We start from the raw sequence: 15,628 nt of genomic DNA, 5'->3' as shown, positions 1-15,628 counted from the left end.
TTTATTCCGGAGGCTGATTTGGCTTAAGAAATACAAGAAGAAGTCTGGCTGGTGGTCTTTTTACACCTAGGGAAGTAAGATGACTGTTAATCCCAAACTGTCTAGCTGCAAACATTGGGAGAAGAAGTTCTAGTGGTTAAAAGTGCCGTCTGACTTTCCGATCCGGACCCGTTTTCATTTGCCCCGTCCTCATATGAATCACTATCCTGATCGGGAGCTGGGTTTTAGAGAAAAAAGGGCATATCAGTTTGTGTCCTGCTTGCATGTTGACACCGGTTTGCAGAAGTCTGTGACCGTTCCTAGATACTGGTTGCCTCCTGCCAAGTATATTTTGGCAAATGGGCCGTTGTCTGCAGTCGGCTTGTGCCACAACCATACTCTTGGTATGGTCGTGGGGCTGATAGCTATATCCCCTTTCTATTTTGTTTAAGTATGCTTTTGCTGTTTGTTTGAATATTTTCGTGTGTTTCTTACCAGGTCTGCACACTCTTGACTTTGGTATTCTTGGTTTGGGAAAAGACGGTCGTCCTACCACCAATAATCCTCCAAATCCGAAGGGCGTGTTTTCCACCCTATCTACCTACGCAACCAGGGCCAACAAAAAACGTGGTTTGTCGCGGGAGGAGCCTGTTAGTGAATCTCCTGCCAAGAAGACAAAAAAGCTAAGTTCTTTACCAGCTCCCAAACCCCTTACTATTCGTGAACCATCTGCTCGTTCTATCGGCGGTTGGGCTGTTGATACCGTTCCTCAACAACTTTTCGTTAGAACTCATACTGCCGGTACGTCTGAAATGGCTGGTGGTTTTAAAAGTTTGGATTGCGGTCGTGGTGAGACCCTCATTGCCAGGCGTCCCCGTGATCGCAACCAGCCCTTTACTCGAGTGAATCGGTCTCGTATTATCGAGTCTGCGCAGCCTGCCCCTGAAAAGTCTCAAGAGAAATCTCCTGAGAAGGAGTTTGAATCGGCTGCGGATGTGAACATCGCAGGCCAGGGGGATAATGCTGCCGCGAATGTTGAGTCGATAGTTACGCCTGACTTGATGGTTGTAGATCTTATGACTCCAACTCGCCAGAATCAGGAGCAGGAGGTGAATGATACTGATGATGCTGGCATGGGCCAAAAAACTCCTCCTATCTTGCCTCCTCCAATTCTTCACACCTCTTCTGGGTATGTTCGCCCTAGCCAGAGTGCTGGTACCAGCTCTGGTTTGAATATGGGTGTTTTTGTCCGTCCTGGGGAGTGGATTGAGAAGACTCCGGTATGCCTAACCCCCAGGAAGATGAAGTATTTTGAGGTTCCTCCTGGTGAGCCTGACGAACCTTGGAACCCCAAAATAGACCTTCTTCGTGGCGAGTCCATTCTTACTGATGACTGCAAGGGGGGTGGTTGCATGGGTTGGAGGGCTTTGAAGAATCTGGCTACTCCACGCGACAATCCTGCAGCTGAGATTGACGCGCCGGCTGCACAGCATATGAATGATCTATACAAGGTATGTAATCAGTGTTACTTCTTTATCGTATCTTTTGCTCTTTTTGTTTTGTATTTTTGTTATTTTTAAGGAATTGTCTTTTGCAGGCGTGCAACTCTGCAGTGGAGCTTGTGAAGTTGTACCTCTGCTACCAGGAGCAGAACGAGGCACTCCAGAAGAGGCAGGCTGATTTGGATAAGCAGGTGGATGATGCCAAACGTGACCTGGACCAAAAATCATCTGAGCTGGAAAGATTAAAAACACGCAACAAAGAGTTGGAGAATGTTGCGAACAAGCTGGATGCAGAGGAGATTAAGACCAAAGAGCTGTCTGACAGGTTGCAGGAGGCAGATGAGAAGGCCAAAGCTGCTTATAAGACCGGTGCTCGAGATCGTGCCTTGCGTTTTTCTCGGTCAAAGACTTATAGCAAGCGTATCACGGATAACCATAACGGTGGCTGGTTTGCTACCCATCGTTGTGGTGTTCATGGTATCGGCCTTACCAAAGAGGACTGTGCGGACATGGAGTATGCTTTTCTTGTGGAGGAGAAACATAAGAAGCCGACTGGTTGGGAGACACAGATCCTCCCTGAAGAGATTATCCAGAATGCTGATCCCTTGACTCTTCCTCCAATCGAACTGAAGGAAGAAGATTACCTGGATCCTGCTATGTTGTCTTCTAGTACCAACCAGGCGGGTCATTCACAAGATTGAAGATGCGGGCAGTCATCACCTGGGTCATCCTGCGGTTCATCTGGCGTTTGTTTATTTTTATGACTAGTCTGTAACGCCCTTTTGGTATCAGCTGTTTGTGGCACCTTTTCACATTTTAACTTGTTTGTATCAAACTTTTATATTTTGGTAACGGGCATTATGAGTAGTGCTCGTTTAACCTAGTGCCGTTTTAGCAGCTAACAAGTGTTGCTTTTGGTGTTGGCTGTCGATTTTATGATTTCTGATTGTGCTTTTGTGTTTATATTACTGTGTTGTTCCTGTGTTGCTTTTTATCCTTGCTTTAATACTTGTCATTATTTTGTTGATTTGCGATTCGTATCACCCCGAGTCAGCAAGCTGGTAGTAGCCTTGCTGACCTACTTTAAGGGTTTTATTCGTATCACCCCGAGTCAGCAAGCTGGTAGTAGCCTTGTTGTCCTACTTTAAGGGTTTGAATCCAATTTTTTGCTTATACATTACCCAGAGTCGGCAAGCTGGTAGTAGCCTTGCTGACCTACTTTAAGGGTTTGATTCGTATCACCCCGAGTCAGCAAGCTGGAAGTAGCCTTGCTGACCTACTTTAAGGGTTTGAATCCAATTTTTTGCTTATACATTACCCCTCATCAAGCTGGTAGTATCCTTGCTGACCTACTTTAAGGGTTTGATTCGTTTACTTATAATTCCTCGATTTCATTTGATTTCATGGACCATAACAGGCCTGGCTCAACCGGCCTTTTGGGTTACCGATTACAGTCGGTGTTTTTATACATAAAACATTATAAGGACGCTGGCGTTCCATGAGTTTTTCAATGCTACTCCCCCATGTCCATCAGCCTAAATGCTCCTGGCACAATTTCTTCCCATATCTGATATGGCCCTTCCCACTTTGGGGTCAATTTTCCTTGTACCTTTGCCTTGCCCGTAGCTGCAGTTCTTCGTAACACCAGGTCTCCTACTTCTAGCTGCCTGTGTTTTACTCTTTTGTTGTAAGCCTTACTGATACGCTGTTTGTATGTCGCTGACCTGATCTCTGCTCTGAGTCTAATCTCTAGGAGGAAATCCAGCTCCTGCCTTAACAATTGGTCGTTCTTATCTTCTTCATAATGCTGGATCCTGAATGTGGGTAATCCCACTTCTGCCGGTATCACTGCTTCTGATCCGAAACACGGACGGAATGGGCTCTCTCCCGTTGCTTCCTTGACAGTGGTTCTATTTCCCCAAAGTATTTCTGGAACAATATCAGCCCAACCAGCCTTATAGTCATTCAGCTTCTTTCTCATTGCTGCCAGTATTTGCTTGTTGGCAGCTTCTGCCTGCCTGTTACTTTGAGGATGATAAACAGAAGAGTAGGCAAACTTTACTTTGTACAGGCTCAAGAAGCTTTGCACTGGCGAGCAATCAAACTGTACCCCATGGTCCATGAAGATTGCCATTGGTAATCCAAACCTGGTGATTATATTTTTCCATATGAACTTTTTGATCTGATTCGCAGTTATCTTTGCCACTGGTTTTGCCTCTATCCATTTGGTGAAATAATCGACTGCCACTATTAAAAAATTTCTTCCACCAGATGCCGTTGTGAATGGACCCAGAATGTCCATTCCCCACTGGGCGAATGGTATTGGATTTAGGATTGGCATAAGATCGTTTGCAGGACGATTTATGACTGCCGAGAAAACTTGGCATTTTTCACATTTCTTGATGTACTCTTGTGCGTCTGTTAACATGGTCGGCCAGTAGTATCCTTGCCGTTGGCATACCAGTGCAAGGGTTTTTCCTCCCTGATGATTCCCACAAGTTCCCCATGCATTTCTTCTATCAGCCGTTTAGATTCATATGCTGATATGCATCGTAACAAAGGCAAGCTGAAACCCCGTTTGTAGAGTTGACCTATGATGATTACGAACCAGCATGAGTTCCTGACCAGTTTTCTTGCCTCCGTTTTTTCTATCGGCAGTGTTCCATCTCTCTTGTATGTCCACATAGTGTCACACCATTCAGGTTGGCTTGTGATTTCCATGACTTCTTTTCTCACTACCTCCGTACTCCTTCGATGCATGACTTCTATCATTACTGATTTGATCAGAACACTTGAGCTGGCCAGTTTTGACAGGGAGTCTGCCAACATGTTATACGATCGGGGCACTAACCTTAATTCGAAACTTTCCAACTGTGCAACCGACTGTTTAAGTTTTTCGGCGTATCGTTTCATGGATTCTTCCTTCGTTTCATACTCTCCTGAGAACTGGTTGGCTACCAACTATGAGTCGGTTGTGAGTATGAGCCTACGAGCACCAGCCGTCATGCAAATTTGTATACCAGCAATTGCAGCTTCGTATTCTGCCTCGTCGTTTGATGCTTGGAAAGAGAACTTAATAGCATACTCGAACTGGTCTCCTTCTGGTGAAGTAATTATTACCCCTGCTCCTGCCCCTGACTTGGTAACAGAGCCGTCTACTGCTACTTCCCATTTTCCTTCCTCTAACTCCTCCTCCTGATATGATGCTTCGACTATGAAGTCAGACAGTGCTTGGGCTTTTATAGTTGTTCTGGGCCGATATTCCATGTGGAATTCTGACAATTCAATCGCCCATTTTAGGAGTCTACCTGATGTGTCCATTTTTTGCATTGCTTTCTCCAGTGGGTAGTTTGTGAGGACTTCAATTCCGTGTGCATCAAAATAGGGTCTCAGTTTTCTGGCTGCAATCAGCACTACCAATCCCAACTTTTCTATCAAAGAGTATCTCGTCTCTGCTTCTTGCAAGATATGGCTGACAAAGTACACCGGTATCTGGGCTTTATCCTTCTCTATGATCAGTACCGCTGCTACTGTGTGCTGAGAAGCAGATATGTATAGCTGCAGCGTGTCTCCCTCCTCTGGTCGCGCTATCGTGGGTAAGGCTTGCAGGTGCCGTTTTACAGCCTCAAAAGCTGCCTTTTCTATTTCTCCCCACTTGAATTTTTTGTTTTGCTTTAACACGTTGAAGAAAGGCAACGACTTATCTGCTGATTTGCTAATGAACCGAGTCAATGTGGCCATTCTTCCTGTCAACTTTTGCACGTCTTTTATGCAAACGGGCTCTGGTAGATTCATAATTGCTACTACCTTATCTGGGTTGGCATCAATTCCCCTTTCTCTTACTAGGAAACCCAAGAACTTTCCTGATCGGACTCCGAATACACATTTCTTGGGGTTTAGCTTCATCCTAAACTTCCTCAGTGTTTCGAAGGTTTCTCTCAAATCATCAATGTGGTCGCTGGCCAATCGGCTTTTAACTATCGAATCATCCACGTATACTTCTATGTTTCTCCCTTTCTGGGAAGCAAATACCCTATCCACCAGCTTCTGGTAAGTTGCTCCTGCATTCTTCAACCCAAACGGCATAGCTTTGTAACTGTAAACCCCTGTATCTGTGATGAAGGCGGCCTTCTTTCTATCGGCTTTACACAAACTGATTTGGTGATACCCTGAGAAGGCATCCAGGAAACTCAACAAAGCATGGCCACTGGTCGAATCTACCAGTCTATCTATTCGTGGAAACGGATAGCAGTCCTTGGGGCATGCCCCATTCAGGTTGGTAAAATCTACGCACATTCGCTAACTGCCATTTGACTTTTTCACCATGACCACGTTGGCCAGCCATTCGGGGTAGTCACAAACTTCTATGAACCCTGCTTCCAGCAACTTTTCAACCTCTTCCTTTATTGCAATGTTTTTTTCATTGGAGAAATTTCTCTTCTTTTGCTTTACCGACCTGACTGACTTGTCTACATTCAGACGATGCACTATAATATCTGGGCTGATACCAGGCATTTCATCTGCTGAGAAGGCGAACACATCTGCATGTTCTCGTAGTAGGCCGATAAGATTGATCTGTTGATCTGTTTCCATGTCAGCACCTATTCGTACCGTTTTCTCCAGAACCCCTTCTATCAACTCAATTTCTCGCGTTTCTCCATCTGCAGCCGTCCTTGGGATGCAAGCAGGCCTTTCATCAAAATTTTCCATACTGAGATCCCCTCTCTTTCTTTTAGCTGGCATGTTTGCTTCTCGTGCGAGGTTGGTTTTTGGCACCATCCTTCCTGGTGCTTTTATAGCTGTCAGATAACACGATCTGGCAGTCTCTTGGCTGCCATGTACTCTTTCTGTTCTTTCCATATTCGAGAGATATATCATAGTCAAATGATATGTAGACACCACCGCCTGCGCGTCATGGATAAATGGTCGACCAATTATTACGTTGTATGCCGCTGGTACCTTTATCACCAAAAAATCGACCATTAAGTCTCTGGCTGATACTCCTCTACCCACTTGAACCGGTAAACGGATACTGCCCTCGGGGTAGACGCTGGCTCCAGAGAATCCGATAACGGGATAGTTTACCCTTGATAATTCTCCATGGTCTATGTTCAACTGGGTGAAAGCCTCACAGAAGATGATGTTTGCAGAACTGCCTCCGTCAATCAGACATCTCTTGACGGGAAAGTTCGCTATATCGAGTTCCAGTACCAACGGGTCATCATGGGGGTACATGATGTCGCGACAGTCCTCCGAAGTGAATGTGATGACCGGTAAGGGGGGTGGTTCCGGCCATTTCCTAGCGCTATGGTAGCTCACCAGGTGCCGATGTTCCTCCAGATTTTTACTGCCCCACTAACTGTACCTCCATGCACGGGCCCTCCTGAGATCACCCAAATAGTGGGTCTTTTTCCTCTGCCAGCCCCCTCTTTACTCGTTTCCGGTAATGACCGGATTTCTTGTCGGGGTGGTGGTGCTTGTTCAATCCTACCAGAGGGCTGTGAATACCCCGGCTGAGTACGTATGTATGGGGCATGACTATGTGAACTTCCCTGCCTATTATTTCCCCCATGGCCCTCTTGCCGGACCCTGTACTGGGACAGGTATCCCTTCCTTACGAACTCTTCTATGTTATCATTCAACTCTTTACAGTGTTCTGTGTAATGACCGTGATCATTATGAAAAGCGCAAAAATTCTTATTGTTACCTGGAGCATCCAGTGGTAACGACTTTCTCCATGATGCCGATTTGTTTACTGCGTAGATAGTGGCTCTAGCGGTGTTGAGTGGAGTGTACACCTGATAAGCCCCTACCGGCTGCCTGTTCTGATATCCTCCTCTCTGCTGATGACCCTCCTTTCTAATGTTATCTTTTCGGTAGTTGTGCTGCTGTGCGGGAACATGGTCCATCCTGGCCGATTGTACTGCCTGACTTCCTACAGTGGGTGATATCAGCATCAGCTCATCACTTCTGATGTACTCATTTTCTTTTCTCAAGGCCTCCCCCAGCGAGGTGAATGATTTCCTTCCCAGGTACCTTTTGAACTCGTATTCCTGCATTCCACTTAATAGAGCCAAAACTGCTATTTCTTGCTGTAAGTCTGGTATGGTGATGGATTCATTGTTAAATCGGGTAAGGTATTCTCTGAGTGGCTCTTTCGGCCTTTGCGAGATTGACATCAACTCTCCGGATGTTTTCTTTCGTTCAACCTTGCTAATGAATCGCCTCACGAAATCTTCTTGTATCTATCGAAAACTGAATATCGATCCTCCCGGCAACTTCTTATACCAATCGGCTGCCACCCCTGATAAGGTGGTTTGGAATACTTTGCACCACATGGCATCTGAGTCTGAATACAGCATCATGCGTTGCTCGAAAGCGGTAAAGTGATTTTCGGGGTCTGTGGTTCCGTTGTATTTGCATGTCGGCATCTTTACTTTTTCCATAGGCTGCTCCAGTATACCCCTACACGGTGGGGAATCTTTGGGATGTATGGTTCGTCTCATCGGCTCCTGATGAGGCATGTACCCTTCGTACCTATTCCAACCAGGTTGTGGAGATTGCACGATGTACTCCTCGTGATATGGCGTCGATTCCCTGCCAGCAGGAACCGACCCTTCCTGTTCTGATGCTGACTCTCGGCGTCTGGTGGACCTTTCTCTGCGTCGAGAACTATGCCTTTTCCTTCTACCAACAGGTTCACTGCAGACGAGTAATGCCTCTGGCTATACCGGTAACACAACTTCATGCTCTAGGGTTTCATAGAGATTTCTAACCGGCATCTTGCCTGGTCGATTGCTGGTTGCCACGATCTAGTTTCCTTCTGTTCTCCCTGAAGACAGTTCAGCCATTGCCTTCATGACAGCCGAAGCCGTCAGAAGCTACTGTGGTGTAAACCTTTGGGATAATGCCGAGAGGTTGCTCTGTATCTGTGGGGGGGATGGAGAATTCTGTGCCCTTTCTTCCAAGGACGTCTCATCCTCTATGAGCACGTCGTTCGGGTTTTCAAAACCTCAGGGAATGCCTATCTGTGATTTGAGCGTTTTCGGGGTTGGATTGGTAAGTGGTGTGATTTGGCTGGTTGAGACAGGTAAGAGAGAGGGTTTGACTGTTGCGCTTTGTACGACTGGTATTGGGGTGATTACGGCTGTCTGTGGAAGATTGCTGTTTTTTCTAGATTTTTTGTTACTGGTATCCATGGTGACTGATTTGATAAGGCTGGGAAGTCCCCTCCTTCTAGCGCCAATTGTTCCGGTAAGGATTGGGAACGGTTGGAGAGGTCTTACTGATTGTGTGGTGCTGTTATCCTGGTGATGTCCTGCGCATGTAACAAAGATGAACTAGCCTCGAGGGTGATTCGAGGATACCCCCTCCGATGCTAAAGTCAGATATGATATGTAATAAGTATTTTAGGTTTAGTGAAAATGATTGTGATTACGTACCTTTTGTAATAAATGAAGCCCATATATATAGGAGCGGGTCGGGTGTACGGATAGTTGGGTCCTACCCGATTGATAGCGACCCGTTGACTTCTCGATTGATCACGTGTCGCCTCCCTACCGGCCTTCTGGAGATGCTGGTAAGGAGTCATAGCTGCCGGTAAGGGTTTTTTGCCGGCGACCTTAGCTGGTTGAGGGTGTTACCAGCCTACTGGTAGCACACCCGTATAGCTTTCCTTTTCTTCAATTACAATATTCAGTTTCCATTTCTGAAATTCAACATCAAAAATAAAAAAATAAAAACCAATGTCACTTCCCCTCTGTTTCCCTGATTCGGACCAACCAGCACCACCATAACCACCACCATCACCACCAGCTCAACCATCGTCAAACACCACCTCAATCATTCGACCACCACCCGACCACCACCATACTCACCATACCCCCCTGTTTTCCCACCTCTGTCGAACTCCCCCCTGTCTCTTTCCCTTTCTCTGCCTCGCTGCACCACCACCGTCCACCATCACCACCTTATACACCCACCTCTGCCTCCATACCTCCCGGCGAACCGGCCTTTCTCCTCCCCAAAACTAATCGAAAAACCCCCACAAAACTCCCCTTTGTTTCACCCCAATCGTGCCCCTTACTCCCTACCTTCCATCGTTCTGCCACCACAAACCATCCACCACCACCGGCGCAACCCTGCTGCGCAACCCTGCTGCGCCGCCCAGCCAACCGCCACCTACCTTCCTCCCTTCTCTCTTTCCTCCCCTGCTCCTTTTCGTGCACCCCCTCCCCTGTTTCGTGCGTTCCCTTTTCCATAAACCCAAAACATAGTTTCACTTGGAAACTTTGTTTTTCCTTAAAACCTATAATAGAGTTGGGCCAAAATTTAACTATTTAGGCTTGGGTAAGTCATATGTGAATATTCAGAATTTCTATGGTATTTATGTTTCAATAAATTATTTTTATAATATAATTATTTACTAATAAATTGTTTATTATTTTTCAGGTTTAAATTATCGATTTTACAAAAATTACTAGCTTTTTAAAAAAAAACGGAATTTAAATAATAATATTTTCATGAAACCCGGTTTATGAATATAAATATATAATTCCGATTGAAATTTTGTTTAATAATATTTTCATTAAATTTCGAAATTATATTTTAATAAAATACGTTTTTCGAAAATTCATTATTTATAAACTTATTATTTATAAAACGTTGATTTTAGATTATTTATCGTTTTAATACTAATTCAATGATTTAATATTTTGAAAGAAATTGGACTCGGAGCTAAGGACCAACGAACCAAGGAAAATCCTTAGCAAATCCCGAAAGTGAGGTAACAACTATTGCTAGTACCTGCAATTCCCTTATAAATGAGATTTATGAAATTATGACACTAGTAGAAAAAACCCTTGTTGCAGCGGGCTTTTAGACCCCTGTTGCAGCGTACATCGTATGCTGCAACTGGGGGGCCTGCAACAAGTATTGACTTGTTGCAGCGTACAATGTACGCTGCGAAAAGTACTTTTTTGCAGCGTACATTTGCATGTACGCTGCAACAAGTGTGTAAAATTAGGCAAAAATTAAGACTTGTTGCAGCGTACAAAATGATGTACGCTGCAACAGACTGGTTTGTTGCAGCGGGCTTTTATTTGTACGCTGCAACAAACCAGTCTGTTGCAGCGTACATCATTTTGTTCGCTGCAACAAACCAGTCTGTTGCAGCGTACATCATTTTGTACGCTGCAACAAGTCTTGATTTTTGCCTAATTTTACACACTTGTTGCAGCGAACAAGTATATGCCCCCTGCAACAAAGCTGTGCTTTTGGCGGGAAAATTTTAGTTTTATTTATCTATACCTAGGGTGTCTTGCACCAAATATAGGAACCTGTCAACAACAATAAATAAAATATCGTAACCTGTAGAACAAATATAAAAAATAATAACTGGTGTTTTGTATACATATATATATATCCCAAAACCAAAGTGCACGTACTACATTCAAATATACGTTCCAATTTCAATGTACGCATACATTTTAATGTAAACGATTGTTCTATAACAACTAAACCACCTCGATCAAGCGCGCTCAAGCCAATAGTAAATACTTGCGGGTAAAACACTTAGCCGGTTGCTCACGAACCACATCAATTTCCTCACTAGTATAGGCGCATTCCTCGGAGTGTAGACCTTTACAAAAACAGAAATTTCAACTAAGCATTAGATTAAATTCAAATTAAATATCACACTTTAACATTCAAGCAACTAATAACAATGTCCTAATAGTCTTGGAAACTTAAAGCTAAGCATATTAATCATGTAAAAGGTATAAAATGAATTCTTAGGTTATGTAGCTCAAATTTGGGAGCGAAAATGTCATTTTAGCCTAAATAAAACCTATAACGACCCAATGAGCCTTAAATGTGCGTAAATAGATTGGAATGAGTCTTAGAAAGTTAAAACTATGCATATTAAACATGTAAAAAGTTTAAAATGAGTCATTAGGTTCTTTAGTTCAAAGTTGGGAGCGAAAATGTCAATCCAGCCTAAATAAGACCTATAACGACCCAATGAACCTTAAATGTGCATAAATAGATTGGAACGAGTCTTGGAAACTTAAAGCTAAGTATATTAATCATTTAAAAGGTTTAAAATGAGTCCTTAGGTTCTTTATTTCAAATTTGGGAGAGAAAATGCTCATTTTAGCCTAAATATGGCCAATAACGACCAAACAAACCTTAAATGTGCATAAATAGATTGGAATAAGTCTTGGAAACTTCAAACTAAGCATATTAATCATGTAAAGGGTTTAAAATGAGTCTTTAGGTTCTTTAGTTCAAGATTAGGAGCGAAAATGTCTCATTTTAGCCTAAATATGACCTATAACGACCAAACAAGTCTCAAATGTGCATAATAGATCGGATTGATTTTTGAAAAGTTAAAAATAATCATATGAATCATGTAATAAGTTTGAAATTATTTTTTAGGTTTGTTAGTTCAAAGTTGGGAGCGAAAATGTCATATTAGCCTAAATATGACCTATAATGGCCAAACAAGTCTCAAATGTGCATAAATAGATTGGATTGAGTCTTGGAAATTTAAAACTAATCATATGAATCATGTAGTAAGTTCGAAATGAGTTCTTAGGTTCGTTAGTTCAAAGTTGGGAGCTTGGGAGCTAAAATGCCTCATTTTAGCCTAAACATGACCTATAACGACCAAACAAGTCTCAAATGTTCATAAATCGATTGGATTGAGTCTTGGAAACTTAAAAAAATCATATTAATCATGTAATAAGTTGGAAGTGAGTCCTTAGGTTCGTTAGTTCAAAGTTGTGAACGAAAACGTCATTTTAGCCTAAATATGACCTATAATGGCCAAACAAGTCTCAAACGTGCATAAATAGATTGGATTGAATCTTGGAAACATAAAAATAATCATATTAATCATGTAATAAGTTAACTCTATATATGTCATTTTAGCTCTATATATGACCTATAACAACCCAACGAACCTTAAATGTGCATAAATAGGTTCGAATGAGATTTAGAAACTTAAAACTATGCATATTAGTCATGTAACAAGAATCAAATGAGTCCTTAGGTTCTTTAGTTCAAAGTTGGGAGCGAAAATGTCATTTTAGCTCTATATATGACCTATAACGACCCAACGAGCCATAAATGTGCATAAATAGGTTCGAATGAGTTTTAGAAACTTAAAACTATGCATATTAGTCATGTAATAAGAATCAAATGAGTCCTTAGGTTCTTTAGTTCAAAGTTGGGAGCGAAAATGTCATTTTAGCTCTATATATGACCTATAACGACCCAACGAGCCATAAATGTGCATAAATAGGTTCGAATGAGTTTTAGAAACTTAAAACTATGCATATTAGTCATGTAATAAGAATCAAATGAGTCCTTAGGTTCTTTAGTTCAAAGTTGGGAGCGAAAATGTCATTTTAGCTCAATATATGACCTATAACGACCCAACCATGCCACCTATTCCCTTGACACGCCGGATTTACTGTTTTCCCGGCGGATTTTGGTTGTTTAGGTAGTCAAATTTCAGATTTGTCGCTGGAGTGAGACTTAGTGAGAGAGGTGAGATCTTAGAGATAGGTTACCCATACAATATTTTATATCAAATTGCATTCACTTTATCTCTGTTGTTGAATGTAACGTATTTAAACAAATTCAGTTTTTGAGTGGCAACTTCCATAAACTTTACCATAATTCCATCCCAAGATGACAGTTATAAACTTGTAATGAGATGCTACTATAAGTTCCCATTTTGCACGCATCACTTTTACTACAGTTTACCAAGAGAAAAGATCTTACCTCCTATGACATCTAAGGGTGTAACTCTTGCTTCATGTCCTGACAATGTCCTGATAAGCTTGAAGTCTCGAGATGACCATACCTGATGAAATAGGGCAAAATGATACAAAACACTCCTTGTAACTTAACAAAACAGACTACTGAGAGTAATTGAGTGCCAAGTCTCATACCTTAACAGTTGTATCATATGAAGCAGTGACCAAATAATATCCCTCCTGAGGCTCAAATTTGACCTGTGAAATAAGCTTTGAATGGGCAGGAATTATGTACAATGACTTTTTCTTTCTCAAGTCCCAAATCCGACAAGTGTTATCCTCAGAACCAGTGGCCAAATGATAGCCATTAGGAGAGAAATCAACTCCATAAACCTGAGAGGAAAAAGAAAAAACCTGAGTCAACAATCAGGGTTAGCATCACAAAAATAAATGTTAATGACTAGAGAAGAAATTTACAGGTTTGATGTGGCCTTCCAAAGCAAGAATACTTCTCAGATGGATGGAAGGCAATACGAGCTAGGCGGTCTAAATGACCTTCAAATGTTCTCAATAAAGTGCCATCTGTGTTCCACAACTTTGCAGTACGATCAGCTGAGGCAGTTGCTACATTGTCACTTACAGGAGAAAATGCAACATATACTCCATATCTTGGCAACCCCACTAACAGAGCTAAAGAAACAAAACAAGCAATAAACAGACCATTAGTACTCCCCTTCAAAAATGACAAACCAGTCTCATAATTTAGGGCAATGGCCCCGCAATCATGGCTAATTGAATGCACAGTTAAGCACCATGCTCTCCATATCTTGACAGATACAACAGATTAGTCAGCTCAATTGTCGATCTAACTCTCATAATTTATAAATCAAGTTGGACAAATCAACATACACGAATCTCATAATAGCATAACAGGAGACATAATCAGAAGATGGATCTAGTGTTGCTGGACTCAAAACACTCAATCCACCCCCACCCCCGCCCCGGCCCCGGCCAGAACAAAAACAAAAAAGACAAAGACAAAAACAAAGGAAATACACTGCATATCGTGTGCACATGAAGAAGTAAACAAACCACCAATCAGCTACCAAGCTCATCATACAACAAAACAGTAATCAAGAAATGCCAAAACAAACAAAAAATTGGTTGAATGAGATGTACTTACCTACCAAAATCTCACAGCTGGTTTCCCATATGAGGACTTTATACAGAACTTTTTTACATTCTGAGGTACTGACTTGATTGTTGTACGAACACGTCCGGATACATTATCCCCAAACTTTGGTTTCATTGAAGTGATCCATTCTCCATGATTTGTTTTAAACTCATACCTGATAGAGATTTTAGCAAGTCAGAATAATATACAAGAATCAAACCCCCACAAGTCCATAGATTCCAGTTAATAAAAGTTAAATCTATAGCAGCTAGACCGTCGAATAAGCAAACATCAGTATGCAATTTCATTGTAATTCAAAATAAAAAATACAAATTCCTTTCTCCTAAGAAGCCTGCGGGCATTAACAATCAGTATTACTTAAACACCTAAGTACCTAATCAAGTCCACATTTCAAGCTAGGACATAAAACATTATCGAGCTATAAGCTAACTTCGAAGGGAAGGCTCAAGGCTCAACAACAATAGATAATCTAGAATGGAAAAAGGCTAAATAAAGTTTGACAAAATGCTCAACCTAAAACAGGTAGAAGCAGCATTCGCTGCAGTTGCGTACCATTCTTCTCAAAAATGGATAACGCCAAATAAAAATTGGAATTTTCAACATACAGGTCTACCAGGAAATAGCAGCTTCAATCTTCCCCCATGAACAACTTGCCACAAAAAAAAAAATTAATATAAATGAACAAACCCTAATTCTGAAAACGAAAATCAAGAGGGAAAGGGAAGAAAGTTACTTGCAGCGGCGAGGATTGACGGAGAAGAGGGTTCGCGAGCAACAATATCACTTGGAACCACCGGCCGAGGAAAGTAGCTTCGTTTTTCGAGCAAGGATGGACTTCATTGGTGGTTTTTCGAGCAGGGAAGGTGGTTTTTTGAGAAAGGGACCACCGGTGAGGAGGCGAGGAAACAGACCCTTGCTGGAGTACCACCGGCAACGGGAGAGACCCAGAGGCGACGGTGACTGGCGAGAACCACCAGCGACGGGCGAGATGCAGGGAACGCTGAGGGAAGAAGAAGGGAGTGGGCGCGTTTGAGATGAAATATTTGGTCTGAATTAACTTTGAAGCCGAAGAAAATTACTAACATGTTATTGCAGGGGGCTTTTACACGTATGCTGCAAAATAAAGGGGTTATTGCAGGGGGCTTTTACTTTGTACGCTGCAAAAAACTCTTTTGCAGAGGGCAATT

At 42.4% G+C, this 15,628-nt stretch overlaps 1 protein-coding gene across 1 annotated transcript; it reads right to left on the bottom strand.

The window, feature by feature from the left end:
* Nucleotides 1-10,864: 10,864 nt before the first annotated feature.
* Nucleotides 10,865-14,555, bottom strand: LOC130471777 (probable E3 ubiquitin ligase complex SCF subunit sconB). Its single transcript, XM_056842077.1, is given in 7 exon segments — nt 10,865-11,121; nt 13,272-13,353; nt 13,442-13,639; nt 13,724-13,775; nt 13,777-14,072; nt 14,241-14,348; nt 14,445-14,555. Coding segments are annotated over 7 exon segments (948 nt in total). The 3' UTR covers nt 10,865-11,020.
* Between the last annotated feature and the right edge of the window lie 1,073 nt (nt 14,556-15,628).

Source organism: Spinacia oleracea, chromosome 4 (genome assembly GCF_020520425.1).
Source record: "Spinacia oleracea cultivar Varoflay chromosome 4, BTI_SOV_V1, whole genome shotgun sequence".
NCBI classification, from domain to species: Eukaryota; Viridiplantae; Streptophyta; class Magnoliopsida; order Caryophyllales; family Amaranthaceae; genus Spinacia; species Spinacia oleracea.
The sequence above is the reverse complement of the archived record's forward strand: the minus strand, read 5'-3'. Positions and strand labels throughout refer to the sequence as shown.